At 38.6% G+C, this 16,499-nt stretch overlaps 1 protein-coding gene across 1 annotated transcript in view; it reads right to left on the bottom strand.

The window, feature by feature from the left end:
- Positions 1-10,311: 10,311 nt before the first annotated feature.
- Positions 10,312-16,499, bottom strand: part of SLC13A1 (solute carrier family 13 member 1) — a 96,684-nt gene continuing 90,496 nt past the window's right edge. Inside the window, exons 15-16 of the mRNA XM_073619787.1 lie at positions 13,618-13,755; positions 10,312-10,720 (exon numbers count right to left, since the gene is read on the bottom strand). Coding sequence (XP_073475888.1) covers positions 10,550-10,720; positions 13,618-13,755 — 309 coding nt within the window. The 3' untranslated portion in view covers positions 10,312-10,549. The remainder of the gene's footprint in view (positions 10,721-13,617; positions 13,756-16,499) is intronic.

Below are 16,499 nucleotides of genomic sequence, written 5' to 3'. Positions count from 1 at the left end.
GCGGTGTGGAATAGGGAAAGTTCAGCATTACATATGGCATGAGGCTGTGCAGAGAGGGAACATACAGAAACGACATATGAACTGAGATGGTGTAGAATAGGGAATGTACGCAAGGCATAAGGAATGAGGCAGTGCAGAATAGGAAATGTACAGCAGGTTATATGGAATGAGGATCTGTGGAGAGAAAATGTACAGCATGGCGAATGGATGCACAATAGGGAACAAATATCATGGTATTGTATATGGAATAAGGCAGTGTAGAATAGGGAATGTACAGCAGGGCAGAATGGTGCAGAATGGGAGCATATTGCATGACATATGGAATGAGGCGGTTCAGAATGGGAACATACAGCATAGTATACAGAATGAGGTGGTGCAGAATAAGGAATGTAGGGAATAGTATATGGAATGAGGTGTTGTAGAATATATATACTAGCACCTAGCAGAGATATTTTTGTACCTTAATAGAATGATCCTGGCTCATTTAGACCTCCACTGGTGCAGACCCGCCCTTGATTGCATTGACAGCTTAGCCAATCAGTCTCCCAGATGAGAGTTGGTTGCCTTATTAGTTAAACTGTGACCCATTCTGACCTTCTGTTAGTACAAACCCACAGTTACTGCAGTTCCAGACAACTCAGCTGTAAACAAGCAGCCAGGGTAGAGGAAAACTTACACCGCTCACTTCCTCTGCAGGGGTCTGCATTAGATGGTATCATCAGTCAGAGCCTGGTAAGGAAGTGAGAAATTTAACTTTGTCTGTCCTGGTTCTTTGTTTATACATGTGACAGCAGTCACAGTGACACAGTTTGTCACTGTGGATCCCACTGACTGGAAGTCTGAAAAAGCCACAGCTTAACTAAGATGCCAAACACTTCCACTGTCCCTGAGTGGCCTGGTGCCACCCTGCCAAGACCTGTGGCTGCCAGAGGTGCTGGTACTGTATACTGGCAAGTATCAACTGAAAAAAAAATCCCTGGAGGTGATGCTTAAATTGTGTTTTCAGGATGTTATGTGTGCATGTAGTTAATGTAAAATGAAAATGCAATAAACACAATACCACTTGTGTGCTTGTGTCAGTGTTATACATATTATGTAGACATCCTACCGTATTCCTTTCTATCCTATAAAATATTAAAGCTAAGTGCCACTTTCACCTGGGGGATTCTGCCTTCAATCCAACCCCCAGGTCATCCATTGGTTTTTTCAACTGTACCTTGCCCACCAGCAGTAATACATCACTTTCCATGAAACAGTGAGATGACCCCTCACATAGAACTATCATTCATATATAAAACAGAAGGGCATCAGAAGCATCTTGCATTTATTTAGTTTTATATTCTCAGTGACTATACTCCTATCTCTCTGACTGCTCTATTCCTCATTGCTCAGCCACCCCCAGCTCCCCTTTGCAAGAAGAAAACACTCCCTATTTTCTTTTTTACCATCCGAAGTTCTAAGGCTCCATGCATACTGAAGCTCATAAACGGTCGTTTTTGGGAATTTGTTTTTTTTTTTTAACAGCCCATAAACTCCCCTCTATGTTAACCCATGTGTTCATGTACACGTGGACGTTTTTGGATGTTTATCAGCAGTGGAGTTTATGAGCTGTTTTCTGAACGCCATAAAATCGCGTTCAGAAGTAGTTTTTCTGACCACAAAAAACATCAAATGCTCATAAACACTGACAAACGTCGATAAACGCTCAAAAAAGTGGCTCACCAGTCTTTAACGTTTTTGATCCATTAAAAAAATAAAATGCTGAATAACGCTAACGCGGAAAAATGCTAAAAAACATTGAAAGATAAATAATAAACGCTATTGCAAAAACGTTAAATAATGTTGAAAGACTCACTGCAAAGCTACTCGCGTTTTATAACATTATTTTAATGTCCAGTGTGCATGGAGCCTAAAAGTTTCCAGCACACAGAAACTTTCATGGCTCATGCAGCACCTGTCTCTGCCTGCTGGCTTCTCCAGGGATACACTCTCTCCCCTGCCCTTTTTGCCCACTTTTATACGCTTCTCTTTACATATGGCCTGTCATTACATGGCACAGCTACCTGTAGCATTTAAGATCTGCCCACCACCGGAGGGAGAAGAGTGTGAAAAGGTCCTGTGGTGAGACTCAGCAGGCAGGAAAATAGGTATGTATGGGTATTTTCTTGCATAGGTTTGGGTTGTTTCCCAATGGCTTTTCCATGTGATCACACAACAGTAAAGAGCTTTGCACTTTAAAACAAGCATGTAGGTCTCATGACAATACTCATCTATATCGTACAGTGTGATGGCAAATTCCAGTACGGTGTGCAAGAGATGCCACATTGAATTTAGGGGGTGGGGGGTACAAGTGTATGTATGTGGCGGGGGGGGGGGAGGGGGTTGTTGAATGAAGCCAGGGGTTGGACTTTAAACAACTTTTTGAAAATGTTTGCAAATTTATAGATGTATGAGAGATCAGAGTTGGGACAGCTGTATGCAAATAAATACTAAGCCTCATAGGAGTGCACACAGGGTGTGCTGGGTTTGCCAGGGCACACTCTTATCACCCTGTGCAGTGCTGATTCCCCCTGCTTCCTGGCGTCCCCGTCTCACCCCTGCAATGCTGCCAGCTCCCCTCCTCTCATCTTCCACCCGCTGCTGCAGGGGATGTTTTAGGAGGGATGAATAAACACAGTGAGTGATCTGTACCGATCTCTCTTGTCTTAATTCTTAATGGAAGCATAGTAAACTATGTTTACTATGCATCAGTTTGTGAATGAACAGGAAGCCGCTCATCACTTCCCATTCGTTCACTGTCCAGTGCAGCTGGGGCTGCAGAGAAAGGAACTGGGGAAGCTCTGTCCTCAATACCTTTCTCTCTTTTTAGACCATTGATATTTCACCAAAGCCCCCCAATGAGGCTCCTAAAGAAATTGTAAAAAATTATAAAAAATAATATTGTAAAAAATGATTTAAGAAATAATAAAAATTCAAACTACTGACACCGTCCACTGCCCTACTGACACCAATCTCTGCTCTACTGACTCCGTCCAGGGCTCTGCTGATATAAATACGTGTGTTTGTGCTCTGGGGTGCACACCCTAATGTAATAGGCTGTGCACACTAATGCTAAGCTTAGTTTTTTAATTGTAATCGTGAACACTGCAATAACTGCACTTTGCCAACATAATGAAAATGTTGATTCAAGAATAAGAAAAAAATCAAGTCTATTTTTTTTTATTTCTTTATTTAAAGTGTTTATTAAATTAACAATAACAAAATAACAGACGCCATACAAGAATCATTCTTTTTACAAAGGTTTAAGTGGTATTAAACTTAAAAGCAAACATTTATTATATTGCGGCTTAGTAATTCTTAGATGTGGTGACTACATTAGTCTTCTTTTTTTTGGCTTACTTTCACTTATTTTCACCTGGTGACCTGGCCAGTAAGTCTGTTGTTTTTCAAAAGAACAAGCTGACCTACAGATGTAGCAGTTAGCAGGATGAGACAAATCATTTAACATTCACAAGGAAGCTTACAATGATATTTATGTAAAACCTTTATCCCCCTCTCCCCCCCCAAAAAAAATGATGCTGTAAATGCTCAAAAAGCGAGAGCTGAAGTTTGGCTTAAATTTGTTAGTGTATTTCAGACACCCCTTGTGGTGAGGTGAGTGGCTGGTGAGGCACTGGCTAGTATCAGAGCCAGATACACACAGGTTACATACATGGCAAATGTGAGAGCGAGAGCAATAATTCTAGCACTAGATCTCCTTTCTAACTCTAACTATGTAACCTGTAAACCTTTTTAAAGCATCTATGGAGATTTTTAAGTACTGAAGTTTGGCGCCATTCCACAAGTGTGTGCAATTTTAAAATGGGATATATTAGGTATCTATTTACTCGGCGTAACATCATCTTTCACATTATACAAAAAATAGGACTAACTTTATTTAAAAATTTTTTTTTTTTATTCATGAAACACTTTGAAAAAAAAAACGCGTTTGAGAAATTGCTGCACAAATACCATGTGACATAAAAAGTTGTAACGACCGCAATTTTATTCCCTAGGGTGTCTGCTAAAGCAATATATATAATGTTTGGGGGTTCTGAGTAATTTGCTAGCAGAAAAATTATGATTTTTACATGTAGGAGAGAAGTGTCAGAATTGGCCTGGGTGGCAATGGGTTAATTACTATAAGTAAGTCATTTACAAATAATTGTTATATAATTATTTTGTAAGGTAATTTACTATATTTTCAAAAACTGTAATCAAGCAGGTGGCTTAACGGACAAATTACTGAAGTTTGAAGTTATAACTTCAAACTAGTAATTTCCACAGTAAATAGTTAAATAATAAATTACTATCTTATAACATATAGCATATTAATATGTTATTTAGCTTGATTAAAACAGTACCTTTTCAACAGCAGCAGATCCCCCCTCTTAACTGTGTGAGAAAAATATGGGATTATGGGTAAATCTTATACCCACAAATACGTATTTTTTCCTTGTATTTAAGAGGGCTGGGCTGGAAGGCACCATGTGTCTTTTAGACACATGTCCCCTTCTATGACACTGCAGTGAGAGGAGAGCCTCCACTGCAGCATTTTTATTGGACAGCTTGTTCCAATGGTGCTTTACCAAGACTCCAAGCTATCCATTGAGCTCAATGTCTCTGACAAGAAGTGAGGAGAGGCACTGTGAGCTCATCCTCTCAGTCTGCTGCAAACAGAGTGTGCCAGCTTGTATTTAAACTGGCTGCTTTGTATGTAGCTTCTGACAGGCTGCACAGGGAGCCCCGTATCTCCAGAACCATAGATGATAGAAGCCCCAAATTTTGACCAGTGATGGGGTAGGACTTCAGAGACCCCCCAAATTTGGGGTCTCTGTGACCCCAGGTCACCAAGTAACAACCCTCGAAGCTCGATCATTGTTTAATTTATTTATGATCATGGCAGGTGAGGCTCTGCCTCCCGTGACTACACGTCCCTGGTGTATTTAAATTTGCTGGTACATCTAACACCCCCCCTACCATCTGACAATGATGCTGTCCAATGGTGTCCCTGTGCTCCTTCATCCAATCCAGAGTAAGGGCGCTCTAATACAGGAGGTGTGTTACTGACCGGATCACCAGGTGAAAACAGAGGGGAAAGTTTAAAAAAAGAAGACTGATGCAACCACCCTATCTAATGATTGGTAAGCTGCAATGTATTAAATATTTTGGTTTGGGGTTTATTACCACTTTAATCTCTTTCTGTGTTGAGTAGAAAATACTGTACTCAACATAAAAGAAAACAATAAAACACAGTATATAGCTATGTATATGTATACATTACCAATGCATAGTATACAGAAGCATTTGTAATAACTTATGCTTAAGTAAGAATCTTAAATATGATGATCTTGTTATGTCCATGTTGCAGGAACTAGGCATCAACTATCATTATCATTAAATCATATTCTCTTGGACGTTTGGCATTTGTTTTCAAATGTTTGGTTCACATAATGGGCAAAAGAAGTAGTTCTCCAAAAAGTATATGTCCCCATCATACAACCATATTATCTGTTTTTGTCATTTGATATCCTAACACATAACTGTCAGCCTTGAAAGTCAGAGATACCCATTTCAATGCACAATCATCAAATTTAGATTTTTGTTTTAGACTTAGATGTTTAGATTTAGAATAGTCTAACCTCACCAGTAGTAACTGCTTGGCGTCTTCATTGCGCTGCCTCTGATGTACCACGTGTCCTGTCTACCATCTTGTACTAGTCTAAATAGTTAAAGTGGTTGTAAACCTATACATATACCCAGTGAAGTGACTGACCTAAGGTGATACACAGGGATGAAACAAATCCCCCTACATAAGTTGTTCCTATTTATCTGCAGTCTTCTTTTCTTTACATCTGTTCAAATTCCAGAATTTATAAAGCTTGTCTGAGAAAAAAGGGGTAGGAGAGCTGAAGTTACACACTGCAGAGCTCAGTGAGGAGAGCTCTGTGAACTGATTGGAGGGAAGGGAAACACTCGATTTATACAGCACACAGGAACAGAGATGAGGATGTCAATCAACTGGAGATCCCTCCCCTGTTACCTTTTTTCTCTTGGTGTCAGATAAACTTCTCAAAAATGATTCTTGCTGATAGCAGAGGAACAAAGCAGCAGACAGAAATTACACATAGTGCTTTTAACTGAGACAAGTACACACTATAGAGGTATATGCTTTGTTCATATTTCATGTATGAAGTTTATGACCACTTTAAGAAGGATGCAAGCTTAAATTTAAACTACAACCATCGATTTAATGGTTTAAAAAAATAGTTATATTCCTGGCATGCTAGTAATACTAACTGTCACATTTGCTTGTGCTCTCAACCAAACTGTCCAACCATCAAATGGCTGGTGTCATAACATGTGGGTACATATACTGCGGCAAGGCGGCTCTATTGCGCAAAATCATGTTCCTGTATGTGATTTTGTCAATAGCCACCGGGGGGGGGCACCCGCTGTTGCTCCCCACAGAGGCAGAAAGACAGTCTGCCGATGTAAACAAGCAGACCGCTGTGCTGTCAGCCATTGACACTCTGATCTAGTGTTTCTGCTTATCAGGAACGCGGATCACAGTGTCCATGCAGTGAGCCCATCCACCCCACAGTAAGAAAACACAATTGGGGAATACACTTAAAGCAGAGTTCCGCCTGCCCCTTTAAAAATTAAAAGTCAGCAGCTAAACATACTGTAGCTGCTGACTTTTAACATTTGAACACTTACCTGTCCTGGAGTCCAGCGATGTCGGCACCGCAGCCGATGTTTACATCAGCTGGTTGGGTGCTGCTGCCGCCATTGCGGGTGAGGGAACCCTGCAGTGTAGCCTTTTGGCTCCACGGCTGGGTCCCTACTGTGCATGCACGAAGCCTGCTCCACTCTCTCACTAGCCCAGCAGAAGGGGAGGAAGAAGGGGGGCCGAGCTGCAAATGTACTTCACCGCGGTCCGTTCTCCCGAAAGTGGGGACAGGGTACCTGTAAAAAAAAAAAGGTACCCCCTCCCCCCTTCCCCCTGAAGGGTGCCAAATGTAGCACCGGAGGGGGGGAGGAATCAGATAAATGGAAGTTCCACTTTTGGGAACCCTTTGATCAGCCCTGATGTTAACCCCTTCCCTGCCTGTGTCATTGTTACAGTGTCAGTGCATATTTTTTAGCACTGATCACTGTAATAATGTCACTGGTTCCCAAAAAAGTGTCAAAAGTGTCAGCTAGGTGTCCGATCTGTCCGCCGCAATGTCGCAGTCCCACTAAAAATCACTGATCACCGCCATTACAAGTAAAAAATAAATAAACAAATAAAAATGCCATAAATATATCCCTATTTTGTGGACGCTATAACTTTTGCGCAAACCAATCAATATACACTTATTGGGATTTTTTTACCAAAAATATGTAGCAGAATACATATTGGCCTAAATTATTGAAGAAATTAGATTTTTTACATTTTTTTTATTGGGATATGTTTTTATAGCAGAAAGTAAAACGTTTTTTTTTTTTGCTCAAAATTGTTGATCTTTTTTTGTTTATAGCGCACAAAATAAATACAGCAGAGGTGATCAAATACCATCATTAGAAAGCTCTATTTGTGGGAAAAAAAGGAGATCAATTTTATTTGGGTACAGCGTCGCATGACCACGTAATTGTCAGTTAAAGTAACGCAGTGCTGTATCGCAAAAATGGCGTGGTCATTAAAACCTTCCGGGGCTGAAGGGGTTAAAGTTTATGCTAATCACCATAGTTTCTAGCTGATTTTGGTGAAAACCTGTCAATTTAAAGCAAATGTTATGAGTTCTTCTTTTCTAATCCTGCAGCTATTTTCTTTATATGGATTTATTTATTCCCAAACATACATCATATTTATGCTCCCCAAAAAAAAAAAAAAAACTACTATGTGCTTTTCTGCTAAATTAAAATATACAAAATATTTAAGGTCCAAAAAAAATAAAATAAATATAGGACTAGTGTTGCTTTTTAAAATATTAAAATAACATTTATGATATTTTAAACCTAAAACATTTAAAAAACAAACATATACTGTCTGAGCTGGTTTTGGATATTATTCACAATTATTTTTACTGTTTACACTGATCTAAACAATAAAAGAGCAGTAGTTCTTAAGCATTTGTAGACTCTTAATTTTGCTGTGTGACACTGTCCTGGAAGAACGATTTAGTATTTGACTTGGAAAAATATGTAAATGAATTTATTGCACAGGCAATTAACTAAAGCGTGTTTACTTTGAATATCAATCCTGCAAATCACTGTTATTGCAAATGTTTTCTAAGTTACTGCATTGTAAAGATTAATCCTTTTTTTCTCAAATTCAAAAAAACAAGCACAAACATCACATTTACATGTCTGTAAACCCACAGATGTATGTCAGAACAGGATCATATAAAATGTATGTAATATTTTATTGACTATAAAAAGATTTTGCACATCAAATGTGGAATGTCAAATTGCCCATATTGGGCTTGATGTACTATATATGAGGTGAAGTGAGGTTAAAAAAAATTAAGTGACCCTGTGTTCACGCCAAACGTTCAATCATGTACAAGGTAAATTAAATATATAAGTACTTCCCCTTTATGTGATTTAATGTTCATAGTGATCAGTCTCACTTAACCTCACTTTATTGTTTAGTTACATAGGGTCTTTATTATTTTATTATTCAATGTTCTTCAGTGTTTTTTTAATTAATTTTTATTACATTCTGCGTACAGTACAAAAATACTTTACATGCCTTACCTCAAAAAAATTTGCATATATACATGACACAAAAGGAAAAAAAATAAACAGACTAACAGGGTACAACTCCAAATAACCCTATACGTTATTTCTTAAACAAAATTTATGGAATAAACTTTACCTTCCACCCCCCCATTCTTCTCTGGGTTTGATACTCCCCTCAATTGTTTAATCAATGTTCCAGCTGCTATCCCCAACCCCTGCCCTTCCATCCGCACAACCTAAGTATCTCCATCCTCACTTCCTCCAATGTTCTTGTAATAAGCCAAGCTAAAAAAGGGGGGGGCTACAAATATGTGTTAAGTGCTAAGATAATAAAATTCTCTCTTCCCCTATACCTCCTTCTGTTCTTATCATTTCCCCTTCCCTTCTGTGACTTTCCCATAAAAAGAAAAAAAAAAATGCTCAATTTTATATTAGTGGCTATAGAGGGAGGGAACACTTTCCATCACTCTTCCCTAATCCCTAAGTCGATTTAATATTTAGTGGTTCTGCACTGGCTGGTGATGTGATCCCTAAACAACTCCTGTAAAGAGGACCATTAGAGTAAGTCAATAGGAATCTTCATTTGTGTTGTTGCTCTTTTCTAACTCCATAATGTATATCTAATGACAAACCAATCTCCCAATCAAATCCCTTCCTCCCACATAAAGGGAGATGCTCACTTAACCTCACATTATCCTTTCATTAAATAGGGCGTTCATTATTCAGCGTTTATTAGGAGTTATTTATAATGGGCTGAAATATTATAAAATTAGATGTGGGAAACAGAATGACAAAAAAACCCTAACACTGTTTTTATTTCTCCAAACTAAAATATAACAGATGACAAGCTAATTCAGACCTTTTAGGTAGTAGCTCTAGAAATAATCCTTGAAAAGCTTGTTACTATTGGGCCAGCAGTGGAAAGGAACGAATCTGGTGTTACTGAAGCATCAGTTTTATGCTTACTATAGGGCTGTGCTTGAAAATGTATCAGCTTTATACTCTGGTAGAAAAGTTGTGATTATTTAACTTTTTTGACACTGTAAGTGAAATATTGCATTTTATTGCATATTGCATTTTTGTTTACTTGGATCAATGATGACTCTTATATAGTTATAGATGTGTGTGTTCATAAACCAAACATAATGTATAGAATAAGAATTTTTAGCATAAAGAAAGCATCTCTCAAAGCTGTGTGACCTTGACAGGGAAACTGATCCATTTTCTCACTTGCTAGTCTTTACAATGTAGCTGTTCCAAACTCATCCCATTCATTTTGCACTCAATGATGATAAATTATAGAAATATTTCTTGAGGTAGACATCTTGGAAAGTATACATGCATTAGATTCTTACTCATCTCGTACTTATGCAGCCCTAACAAGTTTGTCTAGATATGGCAAGCTACAATAGTAAAATAAAATCATATACATATGTACATCACATCAATATATTTGCATATATACTAACAAGTTGGATTCCATGAAAATAACAATGCATTTATAATATTAATGAAAAATAAAAATATATGTATAAAAAAAGGTAAGAAACATAGTGGAAGAGGTTATCTAGAACGGTACATCCAGTCTGCTTTGGCCAGAAATATAACTGTCTTCAAAAGTTAATCAGGTCTTTGCAATACTATGCACTATTCATACTGTGGACCTCAGGCCAAGGCTTAGAAAAAGCTTAGAAAAAGGAGGTTGGGCACGTATGTATGACCAGTAGTACACTAACTTGTATTAAGGAGATGATTAATAGTCTACATGTACTAATCTGTACTTTCATACAGCAGTAGTCAGGAGTGATGTAATCGGGATTGTGCTGTTTGTAGGAATAATAGTTGGAGCCCACGATGGATATGTGTTGAGATTGAACATTGGTATTGCCCAGGTCGATATACAAAGCATCACAACAAGAACTCCTAATATATTAATACCCAGTCCAGCCTTTACCTATAAGCAAAGAACAAGCAGAAAACCAATATATAAGGAGCCATGGAGATAAAAATACAAAACAAATATAACAAACAAGTTGTTAAAATTGTTGCCAGAAACTATAACACTTAAAAAGTTCCAGGAACACAGTTTTCCCTGTAGCTTTTACTGATTTTTTTACGTTAACATACAGCTAACCAGGTAGATGTAGCATATGTTACATGTAAAATGGCATATACAGCATGAATAGACACACTTTATAAACATTTGTTATTCTGGAGAAAATACATTTATCAAGAAAGAATATATTCTTTTTATGATAAGAGAGAAAGATACATAACATCTAAACTTTTTTTCTACGTCAGAACGCACAAGACAGAAGAAAACGCCAACCTGACATTCAGCTATTCAAAGTGACTCCTGGGGAAATGTTGGGGCATCAAGAGATTTTTTTAAACAATTTTATTGATTTTGTATACTATTCAGTCTCATTTTGGGCATCATATGTTTTGGTGTATTCTAATTGTAATGGACAGAAAAGTATCTGGGTAATACAGTATTTGTTTTTAGTAAACCATGCTTGCTTTAACCTCCCTGGCGGTATGATTATGTCAGATTTTTAAATCTCAAAGCAGTACCATGTTTTGCATAGAAATTTGGCGTTTTATATTGTAGGCCTGTAATTCTTAGGAATAACTCACTTAAATCTGCCCAAACAAGAGTCTAGTAGACATCCCGGGTTTTTTGCACTTTTTGAATTTGCTGCTGGGCAAATTCGCCCCCATGCTTCGTGACGCTCGCAGGGAATGGAGCCTGGCACACAGAACATCGGGCAGAGTATCCGGCGGAGGACACAGCAGGAGGACATCGCAGGATCCTGGTGACAAGGTAAGTATGCTGTACCAGGATTCTGCAAAGCAATCCCAAGTGTGGCTCGGGGTTAACGCTAATGGTACTGAAATTTAACCCATGAGCGGCACTCGGGAATACCGCCAGGAGGGTTAATCAGCTTATATATACATTACTGTTTTTTAGGTGGTACGTTAAATATGGTGAATTTTAACAATGTTTAGACTGTTTACCAATATGAAAAAAAGCATCTCTATTGCCAACCAATTTAACCACTTGCTAACCAGCCAACTGCTTGAATAGGCACCACAATGTACCAGCACCTCACCACACTCATGCACACTGTGCACGCCTTGGGCAACTACTGTGTCCACTGGACACAGCGGATTGCGGTACTCAGTATTGGACCACCGTAGTTGGCCCAGATAACACGTGAACGCTGTGTGATCACATGTCACCTAGTAAACTACATGAATGGAATTCGTTCGTGACATCATAGTTACATAGTTAGTCAGGTTGAAAAAAGACACAAGGCCATCTAGTTCAACCATAAAAAAAATAAAAAATAATATCAAACAATCCCATATACCCAGTCCTATACCCACAGCTAATCCAGAGGAAGGTGAAAAACCCCAGCAAAGCATGATCCAATTTGCTACAGCAGGGGAAAAAATTCCTTCCTGACCCTCGAGAGGCAATCAGATTTTCCCTGAATCAACTTTACCTATAAATTTTAGTACCCAGTTATATTGTGTGCATTTAGGAAATAATTCAGGCCTTTCTTAAAGCAATCTACTGAGCTGGCCAGAACCACCTCTGGAGGGAGTCTATTCCACATTTTCACAGCTCTTACTGTGAAGAAACCTTTCCGTATTTGGAGATGAAATTTGAATTGTCATGAATTGCTTTCATTCATGACTCATTGTTCACTAATTAGTAAACAATGAGTCATGAATGAAAGCAATTCATGACAATTCAAATGATTGCTGTTATAGTGATCATCACTGTAACAAGCAATCACAGTGTACAGTGTAAAATAAAATAATCCCTGATCACCCCCACCCAAGTAGTGCAGTGTCATATGATGTACTGAAAAATTGTGGGTAAAAAAATCAAATTTTATTTAATTTCTTCATTTTCCAAAAAATTGTGACATCACATCGCAACTTCAAGAAACTTATCATGCCTCTTACTAAATACCTTTGTCTACTTTTCAAAAAGGGGTCATGTAGGGGGTATTTGTACTGTCCTGACAGTTTAGGGTCTCAAGAAATGGGATAGGCAGTCAGTACATCATGATTGCTCAATTTTCAAATATAAATACTATAGTTTGTAGACTCTATAACTTTCACACAAACTAAATATTATACACTGATTTTGGTTATTTTTACCAAAGATTTTTTTTTTAAATCTTTGGTATATTTTCGTTTATATAACAAAAAAACCCCAAAACAACACAGCGGTGATTAAAAGAAAGCTCTATTTGCCTGAAAAAATTATATAATTTTCATTTGGGTACAGTGTTGCATGACCCAGCCAGTTAAAGTAGCACTTGGGTTGATTTAGTAAAACTGGAGCACTCAGAATCTGGTGCAGCTGTGCATGGTAGCCAATCAGCTTCTAACATCTAGCTTGTTCAAAAAAAGCTTTGACAATAGCACTTGGAAGCTGATTGGTTTCCATGCAGAGCTGCACCAGATTTAGCCCTCTTCAGTTTTAGTAAATCCCCCCCTCCACCCATGTCCTGGTCATGAAGGGGGTAAAACCTTCTAAAAGTCAAATATTTAAAGAGGGAGTTTAATAGTAGGGGTTTTCCACTGACTATTAATTAAAATATGTATTGCTATGGATGCCTTTCCTCTTACCATGAATTAAACTGTAAAGACAGAAGAGACTACTGTCTACACCAGTGTGTTATAGTAGTAGTATGAATAGGGGTGTAGCAGAGGTTCATGGCCATCGCTATTAATTGGATGTATTATGGGTATAAAGTGTCTGGTGTCACCAGGGAAGTCACTGGAAGAGAAGGACACTGAATGGGGGGGTGTATATGCAGTGCAACTTACCATGTCTATAACTTGTAGATGACCGTAAGAAAAGACAATGGCATTTGGAGGGTTTGCTACAGGAAGCAGGAAGGCAAATGATGTACAAAGAGTTGTAGGGATGAGTATGTAGAGTGGGTTCACATGTATTGCTTCAGCCTGTGTAGGAAAAAATAAAATATTTTAATTAAATTAACCGCTGGTTTGTAAGTATTTCACACAACATGAAAAGCTAAGGATATATGCTCCAAATAAAATATATTTAAGAAAATAATAATATTTTGTGTTATTTGATAGAGAATCCCACATAGTATAAATCAACACATTCGTAGGTGCGTATATAACCAAAGTGCATCCAGTGCAAGTTAAAATGTGATTAAGTGCTTAAAAGTCCATAAACATGCATGCAGATCTGCGTGCAAAATATTCTCAGGTGCAGTGTTCCTTGCGGCGAAAAACAATCAATCGCAAGTCCATAAAACATGTATTGACTTCCGTGCTAAACACAGGTGACAGTAGTGGTCAGTCTTCATGCAACAGTGTGCACATTGGTGGGCAGTGGCCCCTTACCTGAAGGTAATGGGGTAAACGCGTTTAGCCAATCAGAGGCATGGCAGCCTATGTAGAGATCCTGGGTCTAGTCTGCAGTGGAGGATGGTGGAAATATGGTCCTATCCTGATCGCTTCTATTGTAGGGGCGTCTGGTCCTTCCAAGTAGTGTCCCGGGGTCACCCAGATTAAGAAAGGAAGCCCACAATAGTGTAGTATTGCATGGAAGCGTATCAGTTTTATTACAGCATAAACTACAGTACTTACATAAAACGTTAAAAACCGGATGGAGATCCGACGAGCGGCGAGCTCGTAATACCAATAACAGTCAGAGAGTGCCTGTCCCGTCCCTACGCGTGACTTTTAAGCACTTAATCACATTTTAACTTGCACTGGATGCACTTTGGTTATATACGCACCTACGAATGTGTTGATTTATATTGTTTTTAGCCAGTTGGCGATTGATGATAGTCTTAGCCAGCTGTTATTTTTATCCAAGCTATATTTCTATCCAAGCTATATTCACTCATACTTTTATGTTTGCTACTGTGATGTTTAAGCACCAATCACTTTGCACGTTATATTGATTATTATTTATTGTGTATTTTTATTATGATTTTCTTGACCATATACACTATTAGCACATAAGGACACTATTGCCATATTAGGTCATCTCTCTATTGCTCTGTTACATTTGCAAAGCCTATTTTGATACACTTTAAGACGCTTACGAGCACAGAGCCTTTATGCGCCTATCTCATTAGGATTAGCGCAGCACCACACTTTATTCCATTCTTGTTTTAACCGGGGACAGGCTGCACCCCATTCGGTGTATGCTGTTTGTCCTTGCTTTTATTGAGATTGGGTGTCCATTCTCTCCTCTCTCTCCAACCCCGATCACGATAGCGCAGGAATACCCCATAATTATCTCTAATCCCACATAGTACTGAAAGGGGACATGGGTTTGGAAAGCTTGACATGTGGCAACAACTAATAATGTGAAAAGAAGCTTAGAGGTTTATGTGGCTCATGGTTAGGTCTGTAGCCTGGTCTTCGGAACTGGTTGCAGAGGAGTAACATCATGGACCTGACTGTCAGTTTACTTTTTACAATGCTGCTCTTGTTTACGTTTGGGGAGAGGATATTTGTGTCTGATCAGTGACAGAGACAGTTTACAGGTATGGTTGTAGGAGGGGATGCTATTACATAGCAAAGAGCAGCCAGTGTTAAGCCCACCCTCCAGTCACTAGAGGGCGCACAGAGGATGCATACTGCTAAAGACTCTATAATTTCTACAGACTGAGACTGAGGAGAGGAACTGAGGCTGCAAGCAGGCCACAGCACCAGAGAGAAAGAAAGACACAGTGACATCCATTCTGAAAATTGGGGGGATGCCGTGGATGTTGGTTGAGCTTGTTGTCTAATTGAGGAACCAGAGGCTGAAGACATTGACTGAGTTATACTTTGCCCTGTAAGTAGCAGGGGATCCCCTTCTGACACAGAGTTGGTGAGAGGCCACTGATTAACCCTGCACTACACCTTAATAAAAGAGAGACAGAGTTGTCTGCAAGAAAAACAGTGTCAGTGTCTGCAGCTGGCACTAAAAGATATTAGCAGAATTGCAAGATATATGCAGAATTGAATATTTCCACGTAATACCCTGTGGTTTTCCTAAGAGGTCATTTTGGGCAGGTCCACATAAGATTGCACTGTGTAGCAGAATGGCATCTTCTGCCTTACCTTTCATATTTACCTACCTCTATCAGATTACTGCAAAAATACACTTGTAAGGATAATAAACACTGCTGTTGTTACAATAGCCTGCTTCCTTAATGTAATATATACAGTATATATATATATATATATATATATATATATATATATATATATATATATAATATGTATTAATTTTATTGTCTGCTGTGTATATGCATAGATCACTGGTGTCCAACCTGTGGCCATTTATCACTTTTTGTGCAGCCCTAGAGGCCTCTGCAGACACTAATCTGTATTTTCCTATTGTCCTGTTATAGCAATGATTTCTATAAGTCTCATGTAATATGTCTCCAGTCTCCAATGACTTCTATAGCATGTTCACAGTCTCTAAAAGCCTCATGTATCATGTCCACTCTCTCTAACTATATTTTGTATATTGTCTTCAGTCTCTAAAAATCTACTGTACCATGTCTGCAATCTCTGACCATCTCTTGTATCATGCCACTAGTCTTTGACAAAATATAAAGACATGATGCTGTTATATATTTGCTGTCTCTGACACTGAATGTCACAGAATTTTAAGTGTGGCTCTTTGGTGATGTCGGGGCCAGGGGTTGCAGTTGAAGCCCTCCATATCA

Source organism: Aquarana catesbeiana, linkage group LG03, assembly GCF_042186555.1.
Source record: "Aquarana catesbeiana isolate 2022-GZ linkage group LG03, ASM4218655v1, whole genome shotgun sequence".
Lineage (NCBI taxonomy): Eukaryota > Metazoa > Chordata > Amphibia > Anura > Ranidae > Aquarana > Aquarana catesbeiana.
Note: the sequence above shows the minus strand (reverse complement) of the source record. Positions and strands in the feature narration are given on the sequence as shown.